The sequence below is a fragment of the Equus quagga genome, chromosome 3 (genome assembly GCF_021613505.1).
Source record: "Equus quagga isolate Etosha38 chromosome 3, UCLA_HA_Equagga_1.0, whole genome shotgun sequence".
Lineage (NCBI taxonomy): Eukaryota > Metazoa > Chordata > Mammalia > Perissodactyla > Equidae > Equus > Equus quagga.
The window spans coordinates 150,276,501-150,291,428 of NC_060269.1; the positions used below are offsets into that span (position 1 = coordinate 150,276,501).

The window sequence follows — 14,928 nt, forward strand, 5'->3', positions numbered from 1 at the left end:
TGTGATCTGCGGAGGGTGGGGTCTCCTGGAGCTTCCATGAGGCAATAGTAGCATTTGAGCTGCTCAGGAAAGACCCAACTGGGTGGCGCCATCTTGAGCACCTGGAGAGGGTGTGGCGCCAGTTTCCAAGGCAGCATGGTGAGACCCCCTCTTGCCCACGCCCCAGAGGGGCATTCTTCACGGAGCCTGCACTGACCATTCTCTGGGGGGCGTTGAAAACAGTCAGAAAGACCACCCTGCCGCCTCCTGGACACGCTGCTAGAGACCGATTACTCGATGTTCAATTTTCCACATGCTTTTCCGTTTTTTGAACTCAGTTCCTACATCCTGATCCCACATCATGTGCCCACACTCCCAGGTGGCAGAACCCAGATTTCTTCAGTTGCCTGTTTCAAAGTTGCCCACCAAGCAGAACCTCATCTTTCTCGAATCTGCCCTCAGATGACAGAATCCTTTAACCATCCCAACTCCTGAGCCACCTGTTTGGGTGTCAGAGTGAAACAAATACCAGCTTTCTGTGCCATCACAGTCTCATGGGGAAGCCTGGGGAGAGCACACTTTGACAGGCACAGTCTCCATCTGGTGACCAGGGCTTCTTATTCATGGTGAAAAAAATTAATACTCATTCGTTCAGCAAATATTGAGCCCCCACTGTGTGCTTCGCTCTTCCCCAGCACAGGGGATGCAGCAGTGAACAGAACAGTCCCTGCACTGGCGGGGGTGATGTTCCCTGAGGGGAGAGGGACCGTCAGCCAATAAATAAAGGGACATAATGGCAGGTAGAATAAAGTGTGACAATCGCCTACCGTGAGCGTCTTAGATGCTTCTGTCCAATTGGCCAGCATTCATGGAGTCCTACTGTGTGCTGGGGCTTAACATGTTTTTTTTTCCTTTAATCATCACAGCAGCCATCGCAAGAGAGACATTTCCATCCTGAGGATGTGGCAGGCAGAATAACGGCCCCCCAAGGATGCCCATGTCCTAATCCCCTAAACAAGGCAAAAGGGACTTTGCAGATGGGGGACATCAAGGGTTTTGAGATGGGGAGATTATCCTGGATTATCCAGATGGGCCCCATGTAATCACAAGGGTCCTTATAAGAGAGAGGCGGGAGGGTCAGAGTCAGAGATTCAAGAGGCGACGCTGCTGGCTCTGAAGATGGAGGAAGGGGCCATGAGCCAAGGGATGCAGGTGGCCTCTAGAAACGGGAGAAGGCAGGGAATGGCTTCTCCTCTAGAGCCTCTAGAACCAGCCCTGCTGACGTCTTGATTCTAGCCCAGTGAGACCCATTCCAGCCTTCCCACCTCCAGAACCGGAAGATAATAAACTTGTGTCGTTTTAGGCCACTAAGTTTGTGGTGATCTGTTAGAGCAGCCACGGGAGCTCACACGGAGCAGAAACAGGTCCAGAGAGGTTAGTGCTCTGGCCCGGCTCACACAGCTTAGTCCTGATGGAGTTGGGATTCAAGCCGCGCTGCCGCCCTGCTGGCCCCTACGCCCGTGGTCTCCTCCCAGCGACGCGGAGCAGTGTAAAGTTGAAAGTTCTTCCCGTGTAGTTGAAGCTGAAGTGCACATATGTAGCAATACGGATGGGCCAGGAGGGAAGCATCTGTGCTCTGTCATTGTGCTGTCAGTGCCGTCGAGTGGATTCAGACTCCCAGCGCCCTGGGGACAGCAGAGGGGAACCCTGCCGGTCTTTTTCACGCCATCCTCTCCCCTTCCGGCACCGTATCAGTGCTCCGCTGCTATTCATAGGGTTTCCATGGCCAGTTTTTCTGGAAATGGGTGGCCAGCTCCTTCTTCCTAGTCTGTCTAGTCCAGAAGCTCCACTGAGACCTGTCCACCATGGGGGACCCTGCTGGTGTTTGAAATCCCGGTGGCGTAGCTTTCAGCATCACAGCAACACACAGCTGCCACAGTGTGACACTGACAGATGGGAGGTGTGGTCCCCTGACTGCGAGACAAACCCAAGCCGCAGAGGTAAGAGCGCCAGAGCTTACCCACCAGACCACCAGGCTGGCACTCCTGCTGCACACGGGCCTATTTTGTCAGGGGACAGAAGAGCTCTGTGTTCTGATGACAGGTGCCCCTGGAAGCAGGAAGTTCTCAGGGACCTCGAGCCCCTTCTGGAAGCAGGGGCAGGATAGGCATGTCAGTTAGATACAGTAGTTACTTTTTAGAAAGGAATGAAAAGAATGGATAAGGATGTTCTTAAAAGGGTACTCAACCACATTTTTCATAATTAAATGTTGGGATAAAAAGTACCGCAGAGTCATTACCTATTTGTACCACCCAAAATGTCAAGTGTCCTTGGGAACTTGCTTAAGTCACCTCTTAAAAATAATCTAAGCCTAAATCTGCCGCCCTTGCTGTGGGCGCAGTCTCCAGGGGGACCTGACTTCCCACCTGCACCTGCCGGGCCGTCTCCTCAGCCAGTGTCTCCGGGTGGACTTTCGTCCCTTCCAAAGCTCCGGCCCAAACCTGCGCCACAACTTGCCGTGGGTTCCCGTCACTCACCTGGGCCGGGCAGACGGCAGCCAGACTGGGGTACAACACAGCGTCACGGTCAGTCTGGTGTACAGGGCAGAGCTCCCTCCCCCAGGCCCCCAGCCACGGCTCGCTGCTCCTTTAGGGTCCTGGCGGAGGGGAGCTTGCCCCAGCCCTGTGCTCGTCTCCCCCCACAGGCTGCACGTTTGTCCCTGCCATTGAGGACCACCTGCCACAACTAGCTCGACGCCCTAAAGACACTGCAGGTTCTTTCGCTGCCCACTTTCTTGTCCTTTTCGATCTTCCTTCTTATCCAGCTTGCAGGCCGAGTACTCGGTAACACCCTAAATACCTGGGTGGCAAAACACCACCCCTGGGTGAGCCCCGCCGTCCACGCTCTGCTCTCCCTCTTGCCTCTGCCTCCCCGGCGCTGCATCCCTGCAGCTCTTCTCCCAGCACCGGCCTTATCCCAGCCCCAGCGTTCAGGGCTGCTGACCACCCCGGGTGGGGGAGCCCCAGGACAGGGGAATCTGGTGGTCGTTAGCTCCTCGGCCCAGGGACACTGTTCAGGCCTTGGCTCACATCCTAATCTCTGTTTCTTCTTGAACCCAGGACTCTACTTTTCTTTGTCACTCTCGCCCGCCTCCACCATTCAGTCCCTGGGGATTTCCTCCCCCATGGTGTGCCCAAGGGCTCATCTCCCCAGTTCCCCTTGCTTGTTGCTCTGACATGACAGGCCCAGGCTCTTTGATGGTGACCGGTCTCCCCAAGCAGGAGTCACAGGGTGTCAGATGTGGGCCAAGGACAGGGCTCGGGTCCCCAGATCCGGGCACCTGCTACCCCACTGCCTAGCTCCTGAGACCCCACACCCAGTGCCTCTTGGAAATGCATGGATGTCTGTTCTCTGCCTGCTATCCTTCAAAGAGTTGGGGTTTTCTCCTGGGCAGTGTGTCAGCCTCCCCTGTGGCCTCGCCTGCACCTGCCCTCAGGCTGAACCTGTGCCATGGGGACCCTCGCCCCGCTGCCCCTCTCCGGGATCTGCCCGCTTGTGGTCCCCATTGGGCCTCCAGAAAGGGGACGTTCTCTGTCCTGAGCGGTCGTTCCTGTGGGAGACCAGCCGTTGGGCGCTCACCACCGTAGGAGAAGCAGCCCGTGTTACGTTACAAGAGCACAGTGATCGGATCTCTTCTACCTGTTGGGATGGTTTGGTGGCAAGTCACAGAATGGACTCTGGTGGAAAAGTCCGTGGGAGGGCGAGACCCAGGGCCTCTCTCGGGCTGTGTGGGCTCAGGCACTGGAAGGAGCAGCACCACCTCGTTTTTCTGTCTGAGGCAGAGACAGCTGCTCTCTGTATCCACAAATCCCCGTCTTCTGTGGTAGTGGAGCCCTGACCTTGAGCTGGGCCTCTGGGTACCCAAGAGCAGCCTCATTTCCCAGCCTCCTCTGTGCTGTGCCTAATTCCTGTCCAGTGAGAGTGATGGGAAGGCCACACCCATGAGGGACAGAGATACATCCCGTCCCCACCAGCTCCTGCCAGCCTTGTAGACTGAAGCCGCCTTACTAGCTCGGACTGTTATGTCAGTGACAGAAACTGCACGGCTCCTGGGGTCTCCATCTCACGGGGCCTCACACGCACTCTCCCACCAGCTCTCGAGGGCCAGGGGCCACACACCAGCCCCATGGTGGGAGGGGCCAGGCTACTTGCACTGACACCTCCCCCAGCCTGCACACGGAGCAGGGACTTCCCCCAACCAGTTCAGGACCCAGTTACCAAGAGAGGGGAACGCGGCTGCTGGTGGCAACAAACAGCAAGCGCCCACCACCCTCCCACCCTGCTTGGCTGTAGGGCATCCAGATTCCGGCCAGCAGTTCCAGGGGTCCGGGGATGCACGCGGACCCCCAGACCATCCTGGCGGGTGCTGGTGGTCTTGGTCAGCCTGCTGGCTCCAGGCTGCAGCAAACCCTCTACTCCTCGCTATTACTGAAGCTTCCGTCTCTGATCCCGATGCCAATCCCAGGAACAAGAACAGAGTCTGGAGTGGAAAGGAAAGGCTTTACTTTCTTTGCCAGGCAGAAGGAGCAAAGCAACGGCCAGTGCCTTAAGAATTGTTAGCTCCCCCTTAAGAAATGAGTAAAGGGTTTTAAGGGTTTGCTGCTTGCAAGGAGGTGGAGGTAAGGGAATTTTGCAGGTGGCTGCCCTTGCCGGTCTGTCTCCGTGGTGGACTCTGACGTCAGGAAGCCGAGGAGTTCGGCCTGGGAAGCTTCGGTTTCTCGATATTCTCTGGACATTAGTTTTCCTGTGATAAACTTCAAGGACCCACACTGTGATAAGCCCAACTTTAGTGGGAGCCCAGTGTGAGGCCACCTGGGCTTCAACAATTTGTAACTTCTGTTTGGCTCCATAGCTCGGGGAGTCAGAGGTTAAAGAAGCAGAGTGTAGCTAAAGAAGCAGGGGACTGGGATGTGTGCTTTGGGTTTTACCCCATATATGCTGGCTTCACTGTAGGGGAACCGATATCAGGGCCAGTATTAATTAAGGGCCTGTAACATCCCCACCCCCCACCTCCCCCGCGCCCTCCTCCCTCCCGCGGGCCGCCACTGTGGCCCTCCCAGCCAGGCCTCTTCATCCTCAGCATGGACACAGACTGCCCCCAATTCCTCCCACGCTGCAGGGTTTAGCAAGACTTCACTGAAGTGGGAGAGAAGAGCGATGATGCCATCAACGGGCTTCCGGGGGACCCAGGCTCTGTGCTGACCACTTACGCAAAGACTTCCTTGTTTAACCCACACCACCCACGCGGTGAGTACCGTCATTCTCCACCCTTTGTAGATGAGCCCTGCAGCTGGGCTCCAGCATCCTGCTCTGAGCCACTTAGCCTCACTGCTGTTCGCATAGTAGGTGCTCAGAAAATGTTTGTTGAATGAATAAATGAGTGATTAAGTAGATTTGCAAAGACAGATGGTGACCCTTCCAAGGTGCAGTTAGTTCTTATTTGGGAACATTCATAAATGACACGGTCATTTGCGCCTCTCATAGGCTTTACAAACGTATTAAACGAAGAATTCACTTCTCCTCACACCCATATCGATTTTGCATGTTTGGACTTTTTTGCATAATTTTAATAATAGATTATTTTCAATTTTCATTTTTACTTTTGTCCTCCTAATGTTGCTGCCTTTTGCAGATTTTCAGTCCCTCTCTGAAACTCATCATGTCATTTGACTGTGTGGGCCCCCTGTGTAATTCTGACAGTATCCAGGTAGAGATAATGGGGCTTTGTTTTTAAAAAAAGGACATGGCTGTTGGAAATGAATCACTCACGACTTGGGCAATTATTTTGAGCTCTAAAAGCTTCTCGGTTGCTAGGAAACCGCCCCTGGAAGCTGGGAATCCTTTGTTAAAGTTTGCATCCAGTGGCTGAACTTATGCAGGCCTGACTCAGCCGGGGGCTCCAGGCTGTTGAAGTCAGTTCCAGGCAGAGGAAGAGCCTGAGCAGGGGCCTGGAAGCATCCACAGAAATCGCCCGCAGGGACCCGAGGTGGTTCAGGTGGCGAGAGCCCAGGACCGGTTTGGGGATATGCTGCCTGGGGTCAGATCCCAGCTCCAGCACTCACAAGTCTGTGGCCTTGGGCAAGTCAACCCCCTCTTTGTGTCTCAGTTTCTTTATTTCTAAAACGAGGGAAATCACAGCCTCCTCTCCGAGGGTGACTGCAGATGAAAGGAGATGATGTGCACAGAGCTCCAGCATGGTGCCTAGTGCAGTGACCGTTCAGCAGTGCGCGCTGTGAGTACAGTAATGACACGGACCGTGGAGGGAAAGGACGCCGGCAGGCAGCCGGGCAGATCCCCAAGTGGCCCACACGCCAGGCCAAGGCTCACGGACACAGCCCAGCGCGGGTCAGCAGCCTCAGAGCTTTCAGGGCCGGGGAGAGACGGGAGGACAATTACGTTTTCATCCGAGCAGACGATGGTCTGCAGGTGGGAGAGGTCGGGGAGGGAAGCAGAGTGTGCATGATTTCACGTGACCTGCTCGGAGGCTCCCCTCTGTGGCCTGCCCACAGGGCCTGGCATGGAGTAGAGGCCCGTCCACGTGTGCAGGCGCAGACAGAGCTGGCCTGGCTGCCCTGCCTGAGGCTGAGCTCCCCACTAGTCCCTGGACCTCTAAGGGCCCTGCCCTCCCCTCTCTGCCACCATCTGGCCCCTGAACACTGCCAGGTGCTCTCTGCAGGGTCTCACCCCGGCCACCCTAAAGAAGGGCAACGTGGAGTCCCATCCTGCCGTTGCTGCCTGCTTACGTGCTGTGCAACCTCAGGCAAGTGCTTGGGCATCTCTGAGGGCCCTCATCGGCTCAAAGTGGGCAGCAATCCACCAATAGGAGTGGCTGGGGAATCAGAACGAGGGTACCTGAGTGTATTCATCTCCTAGGGCCACTGCGACAGATGACCACACACTCAGTGGCTTAAACCGCACACATTTATTCTCTCACAGTCTGTGGGTCAGAAGTCCGACGTGGGTCTCCGTGGCTAAAGTCAAGGTGTGGGCAGGGCTGCACTCCTTCCGGAGGCTCCGGGGAGAGTCCATTTCCTCGCCTTTCCTAGCTTCTGGAGGGGCCCACGTTCCTCGGCTGGCAGCCCCTTCCTCCACCTTTAGAACCAGCGACGGCAGGTGGAGTCCTTGTGTCCCATCCCTCTGAGCCTTTTTCTGTCGGGCATCTCCCTCTGAGCACAGCCAGCAGAGGTTCTCCACTTTCAAGGACTCTTGTGCCAGGCTGGTCCCACCTGGATAAGCCAGGATACTCTCGCCATCTCAAGGCGCACAACCGGAATCTCACCAGCAGAGTCCCGGAGCCTGTGCCCAGGCAGTGCCGGTCGAAGCTGCATTGGGTGGGGCCGAGGCCGTGATATTTGTTACCATCTTTTGAGCACCTGCCATGTGCCTGGCACTTTCACCATCTGGGTTTGAATCCAGACTCTACCACATACTGCTGAATTTGGGCACAAGTTAAATTCCTTAATCTCTCTAAGCCTCAGTTTCTCCATGTGTAAAGGGGGTCTAATAACAGTACTTCCCGCTTCCCCTACAAAAGGGATAATAAGAAGCCTAAACGAGATCTTGCACGTGAAGACCCCACACCGTGGAACACGGGGTTCAATAACGTATTTTTTATCTCTTCAGTCATCCCAACTGAGAAGGAGCAACACTGCTCTCTATTTACATGTGAGGTTCAGAGAGGTTAGCCACATGTCCAAGGTCACACAGCCAGGAAGCAGCTTTCTCCTCCTTCATGCTCTGTCCTGAGGGCCGTGTGGCTGATGGCGAATTTAGCCAAGGTCGGTCCTGCCAGCAGACCCAGCAGAACAGCTCCTGCCTTCCTCCTGCTGGGCCTGAAGGGGGAAACGCCCTCTTGAAAATGGAGAGGCAAGGCCTGGGCTCCCAGGGGTGAGTTGGATGTGAGGGTCAAAAAAGATCCCGGGAAAGAGTGAGAATATCTGGAAACTGTGGTGGGCTCTGCTCACCTGCTTCAAACAATACAAAGCACGACCAGCGGCCCTGATGGAGAGTGTCGGCGCTGCACCGGGCCGTGCAGGGCTGGCTGGTTTCATCTCGCCCCTCCCCACACCCATACCCCACACCCACACCCACAAGGCCAGGATTATTAGAGCCCTGTCTCCCCAGGGATGACCTCAGAGCTTGGAAGGGCTCAAGGCTGCATTGGGGGCTGGAGGCACCAAGCATTGAGTGAGGCCCACCCACCTCCCCCTGGGCGCCCGCCCATGGGTCTCCATCCGCCCTCTGGGACCCCGCCCTGGGGTCGGCCTCACAGAAAACAAGCAGCCTTCTGAGCCTCGCTTTCGATGTAACATTTGTTATTTTATTGGAAAAAGCTGGTATTAACATATTTATAATTTTATTCAACAGCTGGCTAATTGGTGAGACACCAAAGAAAGCAGGAACGCACCTATGAGTTAGAGTCCAGAGCGACCGGGTCCGTCTACGCTACCGCCGCACACCCCTCCTGCCCGCCTGGCTCGGTCCTGGGGGGACTCACGTGAAAATCAAAGCCACCGACAACTTCACAACGACTATGTGCACGCCCGGACACTCAAGAGGAGCGGAAAACTCACACAGAGCAAGGAAGCAACGTTTGTGACGATTTTACTGGCCCTTCTGCCATTTCTAGCTTTGCCCCTCCCCCCTCAACACATCTTATTCACAATTTGCATCGCACATCATTATTTCCTGGGGATCCAGAGGAATGCTTTCCTTCTGAGATCTTTTTCTTTCTTTCTTTCCTTTTTTATTTTTTCTTTTTGGTTCAATATCCAAAGTTTAAAACAGAAGTCAGGAACCAGGAAGCATATGCGGACGTCCAGTGTCTGGTTTGTACGCCGTGGACGGTAAATGTCAGTGACCTCCGGCTGCAAATGCAGGTGTCCTCTCAGCATCTGAACAGCGAAGGGAAATGGATTGTGCCAAATATCCGAGTAATTGTGTAAGGCCCTCAGAGCTGGGTTTTGGCTTCAGCAAGATTTCTATACAATTTACCACATTCTTGAACCTCTTTATAAAGGGGAAAAGAAGGAACCCAATCCTGTGATTGTTAATTTTAATTAGAGTAGATATGTACATATAATACTGTCCAGGTCACCTGGATTTTACAGTGATATATAAACAAACATTCTTCATTCAGGTTGATTAAAAAAGAAAAAAATATCAATGGACCCATTTCCTCGTGTAAATATCATGGCCGGAAGTGAGCGCACATGCGTTTTGTGCTTTGACCCACACAAAAATACACCGTTATCCATTGAGAAAAATCTCGGGCGGGGTCTAGTTCCCGGATGAGGGGACATCTTGCTAAAAAAGGTTGGATTCCGTTGGGCCTCTGCACTCTGCTTTTGGAATCAAAATGCAAAGCCACGTGCTTCCGTGGCAAATCCATGGGCAAAGACAACAAGTGGGCATGGTTGGTGCGGTGGGCGGGTCTGGTCTTGACAGAGCAGGAGGAACACTGTGGCCCTCAGGAAAGTGTCCTCTGAGACGGTGTGGTCATTAAAGAAAAGGTATCCTAAAATGGTCAGATCATGCAGTTTTCTTCTGGAGGCAGTTCAGTGCATCTGAGCGAGGAGCTCGGGTGCAGACGTGGGGCAGAGTGGGGAGTCCTGAAGTTACCCAACGGCGAGGAGCACCGGGGTCTTCTCCGTTCTCCATTCCGAGTCTCGGACCCTCGTCATCATCCCACCTGCTCTGTCCTGCTTCACGGGATGAAGAGACGTCTCCAGAACCTTCCAAGCTAGACTGTCCCTTTAATATGAGCCACCAATGCAATGGATCAGGAGGCGCCTGTGCGAAGACCTGGACGGGAGTCCCGACCCCACTGCGTGGCTGGTGCACTCCTTGAGCAACTGTTTATCCTTTCGGGCCTCAGTTTCCTCGTGTGTTCAGAGTGGATGATAAATTATTCACCTTTCGATCCCTGGCACTTGGCACTCGGTGAGCAGTGGGTGTTTATGGAGGAAATGAATGAACACCCACCTCACGGGGTCATGATGGGGATTCAGAAAGGTCATGGACAGAGCCGGCAGGAGTTCCCACGAGGTGCCCTGGGACTGTGGAGGGAGGGCAGGAGTGCCCCGCAGAGCAGGCACAGGGACTGAATCAGTGCGCCCAAGGGGTGAGCACCGTGCCTGGCACACAGCCCCGAGCGGCGAGGGGGGCGGGCGGGAGGATAACAGGCACACACACGGGTAGATCTCCCCCTCCCTCTCAGGAAACGCTCACGGACCTGAGATATTGAAAGACATTCAAAGAACCTAGAGGAGGAGCTTGCGTCCGCAAATTCTCAGCATGAATCCGCGACCCAACACCCAAAGGCGGGACCCTCAGCAAGGAGACAGTGGAAACCGCTCCGCTTATAATCAAAAGAATCCCTGGCTGGCTTGTTTGAAAACGCCCCATTATCTGTCCCCGGAGCCAAGATCTGGGGCCAGGGAGGCGCAGGAGAGAAACAGCTCCCAGCGGCTCCCAGTTCCCCGGGAAAGGAAGCGCTGGAGTGAAAAATTAACCCAGAGATGAAAAATCCTAACAATGTGGTAAAGACCGCAGGCAGGTCAAGTACGGGAAGGAAAGAACCCCGAACTTCAGGGCCCACAGTCACGTCCATTTTAGGACTTGTGGCTGTGAATCCTTTGTCGTCCTTGTTTAAACAGACCATCACCGGCAAGGGCGGTTCTGGCCCAGGGAAGCTGGGGAGGGACGAGGCTAAAGTCACTGACTGCACCGCCACCCCACTGCCATGGCTGTCCTTGTTGCCGCTGCCATCTTCCTCCTCTCCTTGGTCGCCGTCTGACGGTTGGGGACACTGCCAGAGGCTGGCGGGCGGGACCAGGCTCTGAGGGCCTAGTGCATCTCGGAGTTCACCTTGTCCTGGAAGATGTACAGGTTGTTGGTGGCGGCAATGGCGATGATGTTCTCGGCCGGGTGCCAGGCCGTGTGCAGGATCTTCTTGGTGAAGTCCAGGCTGTCCACGCTGATGTCGTCCCGCCGGCGTTTGCCACCCACGCACACGCGCCGCGGCTTGAGCACGGCCCGGGGCTTGCTGCTCTCCCGGGAGGCCTCCAGGGTCACGTCCCGCTTGGTGTTCCGGTCAAACATGCGGAAGAAGTTGTTGTAGGCCCCGGTCATGATGACGCTGGCGGGAGAAGGAGAGGCGTCAGGCGGGGAGGACCTCGGGAGACGGAAACGCGGCCCTTCTCAGGAAATAACCCTGGGGGCTGCAGGGCCATCGCTCCCTGGAAAGGGAGCCCGCGGGAGGAGACGTGGGGCCCCCCTGCCTCAGTTCCATCTGCCTCTTGGGGGTCTCTTGTTCTCCCTCCCATCTCAACTGCCATCAGAACACAGACTTAGGGCCAGGAGCTAAGACCCCTTCAGTGCTCTTCTCAAACATCATAAGAAGATGCCCCCGTACTTTCCCTTTAGTCTGGGAGAGACAGCCCTGGACTTTCGACGACACTAGGCAACAACAGAGGGGAAATAAACAGAGACACTAAGAAGTAAACTCTGTGGCTGACAAAGGGCAGATCCCTGAACCAATCAGACCTGCCCTTCCCAGCAAGGACCCGGGCTGTTGTCTGAGTAGTTGAGTGACTAAATGAACGCTCTTTGCACACGGTTGATGTGCAGATGTTCACAGACCTCCCCGCCCCCGCTACAGAGAGTTTTATATTTGTCCATCCACTCTGTTTCTCTTCCGCTCTCCTCTCCTGAGGAGAGGGATTCCTGCTGCATGAGACAAAGGATAAGTTCATCCGCACAGTAAGAGCCCAGGGAGAAGGAATACCAGCTACATGGGCCTGGGCCAAGAGGAGGTGCTGGGGGGTTTGCCTAGCAGAGGCCCTGGGGCAGCATGGGGGGGCGTCGAATTAACTGAGGGGGGTTCCAGGAAGCAATTCTGATGGCTGGGAAGTAGTTCCCTGCCATGTCCTTCAGGAGAGGCGTGCACAGACTGGAATGCCCTTCTCCCTTTCGGAAGCTGATCTGTGCTTCTGGACAGTGTCATTGCCTGAGACAGAGCCGCGTGGACCCCTAGGTTGACAAGGGTCACGCACACGCGCCACATCTTCAGTATCACCCAAGTTATAGGACCAGTAGAGTGGAGAGGATGCGAGAAGGCAGAGGTCCACCTGGATGGACCACGAGAGGTCGTCCAGTGCCACACCAGGCTGGGCAGGCTCAGATGCTCAGGGGCCCCCGGGTGAATGTGTCACAGGCTGAAAGTGACACATCTTCTTGTGACATGTTTCCTTCCTGTGGGAAAACCTGGGCTGACAGACTGACCCCAGGAGAGTGTGGTACCCGAGACCCTAACCTGCAGCATCTTTATGGGACACCAGGGGACGTCGGCCTCCTGTGCCCACAGGAGAACGGACAAGCTGTGACTAGAAGTCACACTGTCATCTCGCCTGTGGAGCTTCTCTTAATGTCGGTCCTTTCTGGATGGTGATGGGTGGGGTATGGGGTGGGGAGGCCCCTCTGCCGCCTGGGTCTCGCCAGCAGAGGGCAGAGGGTGGAGCGACATCTGACCACCTCCTAATGCGATAACACAGCACCATGACACAAGGGCCTCTGCTGTCTCGCTTCTCATTGATGAGTCGGCCCTCGGAGTTCTGATCCCTCACAGAGAGAAGCTTTTAGCAGGGCTGAGGCCTGGCAAGTTTGGGCCAAGAGCCGCCTTTTGGTTCCTGTCCACGAGGGGCTTCGGGCTCCCCTGTCCAGCCTGTGCAGCTCCGGGAGATGGCCGCGCACCACAAGGCTGGACTTCAGCCAGAGCCATGGTCTGCAGCGTCAGTGCCACGTCCCGACACCACACTGCTTTCTCTGACCTTGTGTCAGAGATCGGCAGGGGGACATTTGGGGGCAATGAGGAGTGGAACCCCTTCCTTGAAGTGGCTCTTCTTCGGATGTCCCAGGGGCTTCCAGGAGGACTGAGGCAAGGCTCCCCTGGGTCCTGGCAAGGGACCGAGGGTACACACCAACTGGGTGATTGGAGAAGAGCTCCCTAGAAAGACTATTCACAAATGTTCTGGAATGTTCTAAGGGCATCACAGGGACTGGGACTGGTACATTTGGAGATTTTGTCACCACCCCCAGGCCTGGGGAGTGAAAGAGAGAGAGAAAGGGGAGAGGGAGAGAGAGAGAGAGCGCGGGGGGTATCTGCTGACACAGGGAGCTGTGCCCAAAGGGACAGAATCAGCCGAGAGGACAGCGAGGGAGGTGGGACAAACACCCCAGGCCCTCTGTCTCCTGTCTCAGGTCTCCTTCTAGGGTCCCCATTGGTTAAACCCAGCCAGCAGCCAGAGGGCAGCCATGGTGGTCAGCTTCCGGGCACAGCTCTGCGGACAGAGGTGGAGACGGGAGCTGGAGGGGCAGGTGGGGGACCCCTCCGGGCCCACTTCACAGCGCTAATCGCCGTGGGCCAGCGTCCGCCTGTGCCTGCTCCCGGGGCAGGCGTGTCTTGTGTCCAGTCCCCGGGGCCTGGCTCTGCCTCCGTGGGGAGCCTCAGCAGCAGCCAAGCAGAACCTGACCGGCCGAGCCCCTGGTCTGGGGGAGGGTGCTCCTGGCCCCCGCGAGATGCAGTAGATGCTTTGTAAATGGAATGGACGGGAGGGCCAGAACCTCCTGCTCACGGCCAGCCCTGCAGGTTCAGAAGGTACCTTCCCCAGCAGGTGCTCACTAAGGATTTGCCGAATGAATGAATGAAGGAAACGAATGAACAAATGCCATGGAAGGGTCACACATGGTCCCAACCACCCTCAGAGGTCAGAAATGCATGCAAGTTCCTTTCCCGGCCACCCCTGTGCACACTGATGGGGGACAGCCCAGCGGTGAGTGGAGGGGCCTTCTCTGAGGCTTTCTGAGGACAGCAGAGCGGTGGGGGTGGGGGTGGGGATGGGCCCCCCCAGAGTGTGGGACAGTCAAACAGTTCTGCGTTTTTAAGAAATTTGTCTAATCTCTGGAGAAGGGAGGTAGGTGGCGAATTCTAATGTATTTTCTGGCTCCATTCTTTTCTGTTCTAAAATTCCGCCTCTAAAGCCTTAATTTGTGTGAATAGACCAGTTTGCAGTTGAGACGATTAGCTGACACCCATGTGGAGGCACACCGGCCGGAGGAGGGGGGGAGCCCACCCCGTGCTGCTGGGGGTGGAGGGAGCCCCCACTTCGCTTCTGGACGTCAGCTCAGCCTGGGGAAGTTCAAACATCCCCCTAAATTATGACCCGTGAGACTTGGCTACAGTGTGACCCCCAGTGTGGGAGCAGGGGGTCGGCTGAGCCTGAAAACGCCCCAGAACCAGAGACGATCAGGCGTTCTGAAGTCACTGGAGCCCATGCCCAGGTCCCCTGGGTAGGTGTGCACGGGACCCTTGGCCAGGTCCTCACCGGGAGCGCCCTCCACCTTCACCCGTGGCTCCGACCTGAGACCGGCCAGGGAAGGAGGGCGGAGAGCTGTTCCCACGGAAGAAAGACATGCCCGGCATCAGGCCCCACGGAGCCGCTTAGAGACTCCTGGAGACCAAGGGACGTCAGTGCTGGTGGCTCCTGAGGCCCCGCCTGCGGACCACCCTGTATGCGGCTTCCTAAGGGCCACGAGAGAGGACAGGGCTGCATGAAGCCAGTGCTGCCACCAAGGCTGGGAGGGCAAGAGGGCCACCCCGCTGCCCAGTGCCATGGGGTCCCGAGGCTGGGGGTGCAGAGGGGCTGCAGGCGGGGCTGTTCATCGTCACTGCAATCCCCATGCAGCCTGGGAGGCGACAGAGGGGAGCAACAGCCCCCAGGGTCTGCGTGGCTAGCTGTCCCCAGTTCCTGTCCCTCAGATGTAACAGGGCTGCGAGGTGGGGAGGAGAGGCAGGAGCAAGCACATGGCAGAAAGACCCAGGACCCAGGA

General features: G+C 56.2%; 1 protein-coding gene across 1 annotated transcript in view; it reads right to left on the bottom strand.

Moving 5' to 3' along the window:
* Positions 1-8,409: 8,409 nt before the first annotated feature.
* The window catches only part of PPP2R2C (protein phosphatase 2 regulatory subunit Bgamma), a 140,740-nt gene continuing 134,221 nt past the window's right edge, over positions 8,410-14,928 (bottom strand). The window contains exon 9 of the mRNA XM_046656491.1: positions 8,410-11,179. Coding sequence (XP_046512447.1) covers positions 10,888-11,179 — 292 coding nt within the window. The 3' untranslated portion in view covers positions 8,410-10,887. The remainder of the gene's footprint in view (positions 11,180-14,928) is intronic.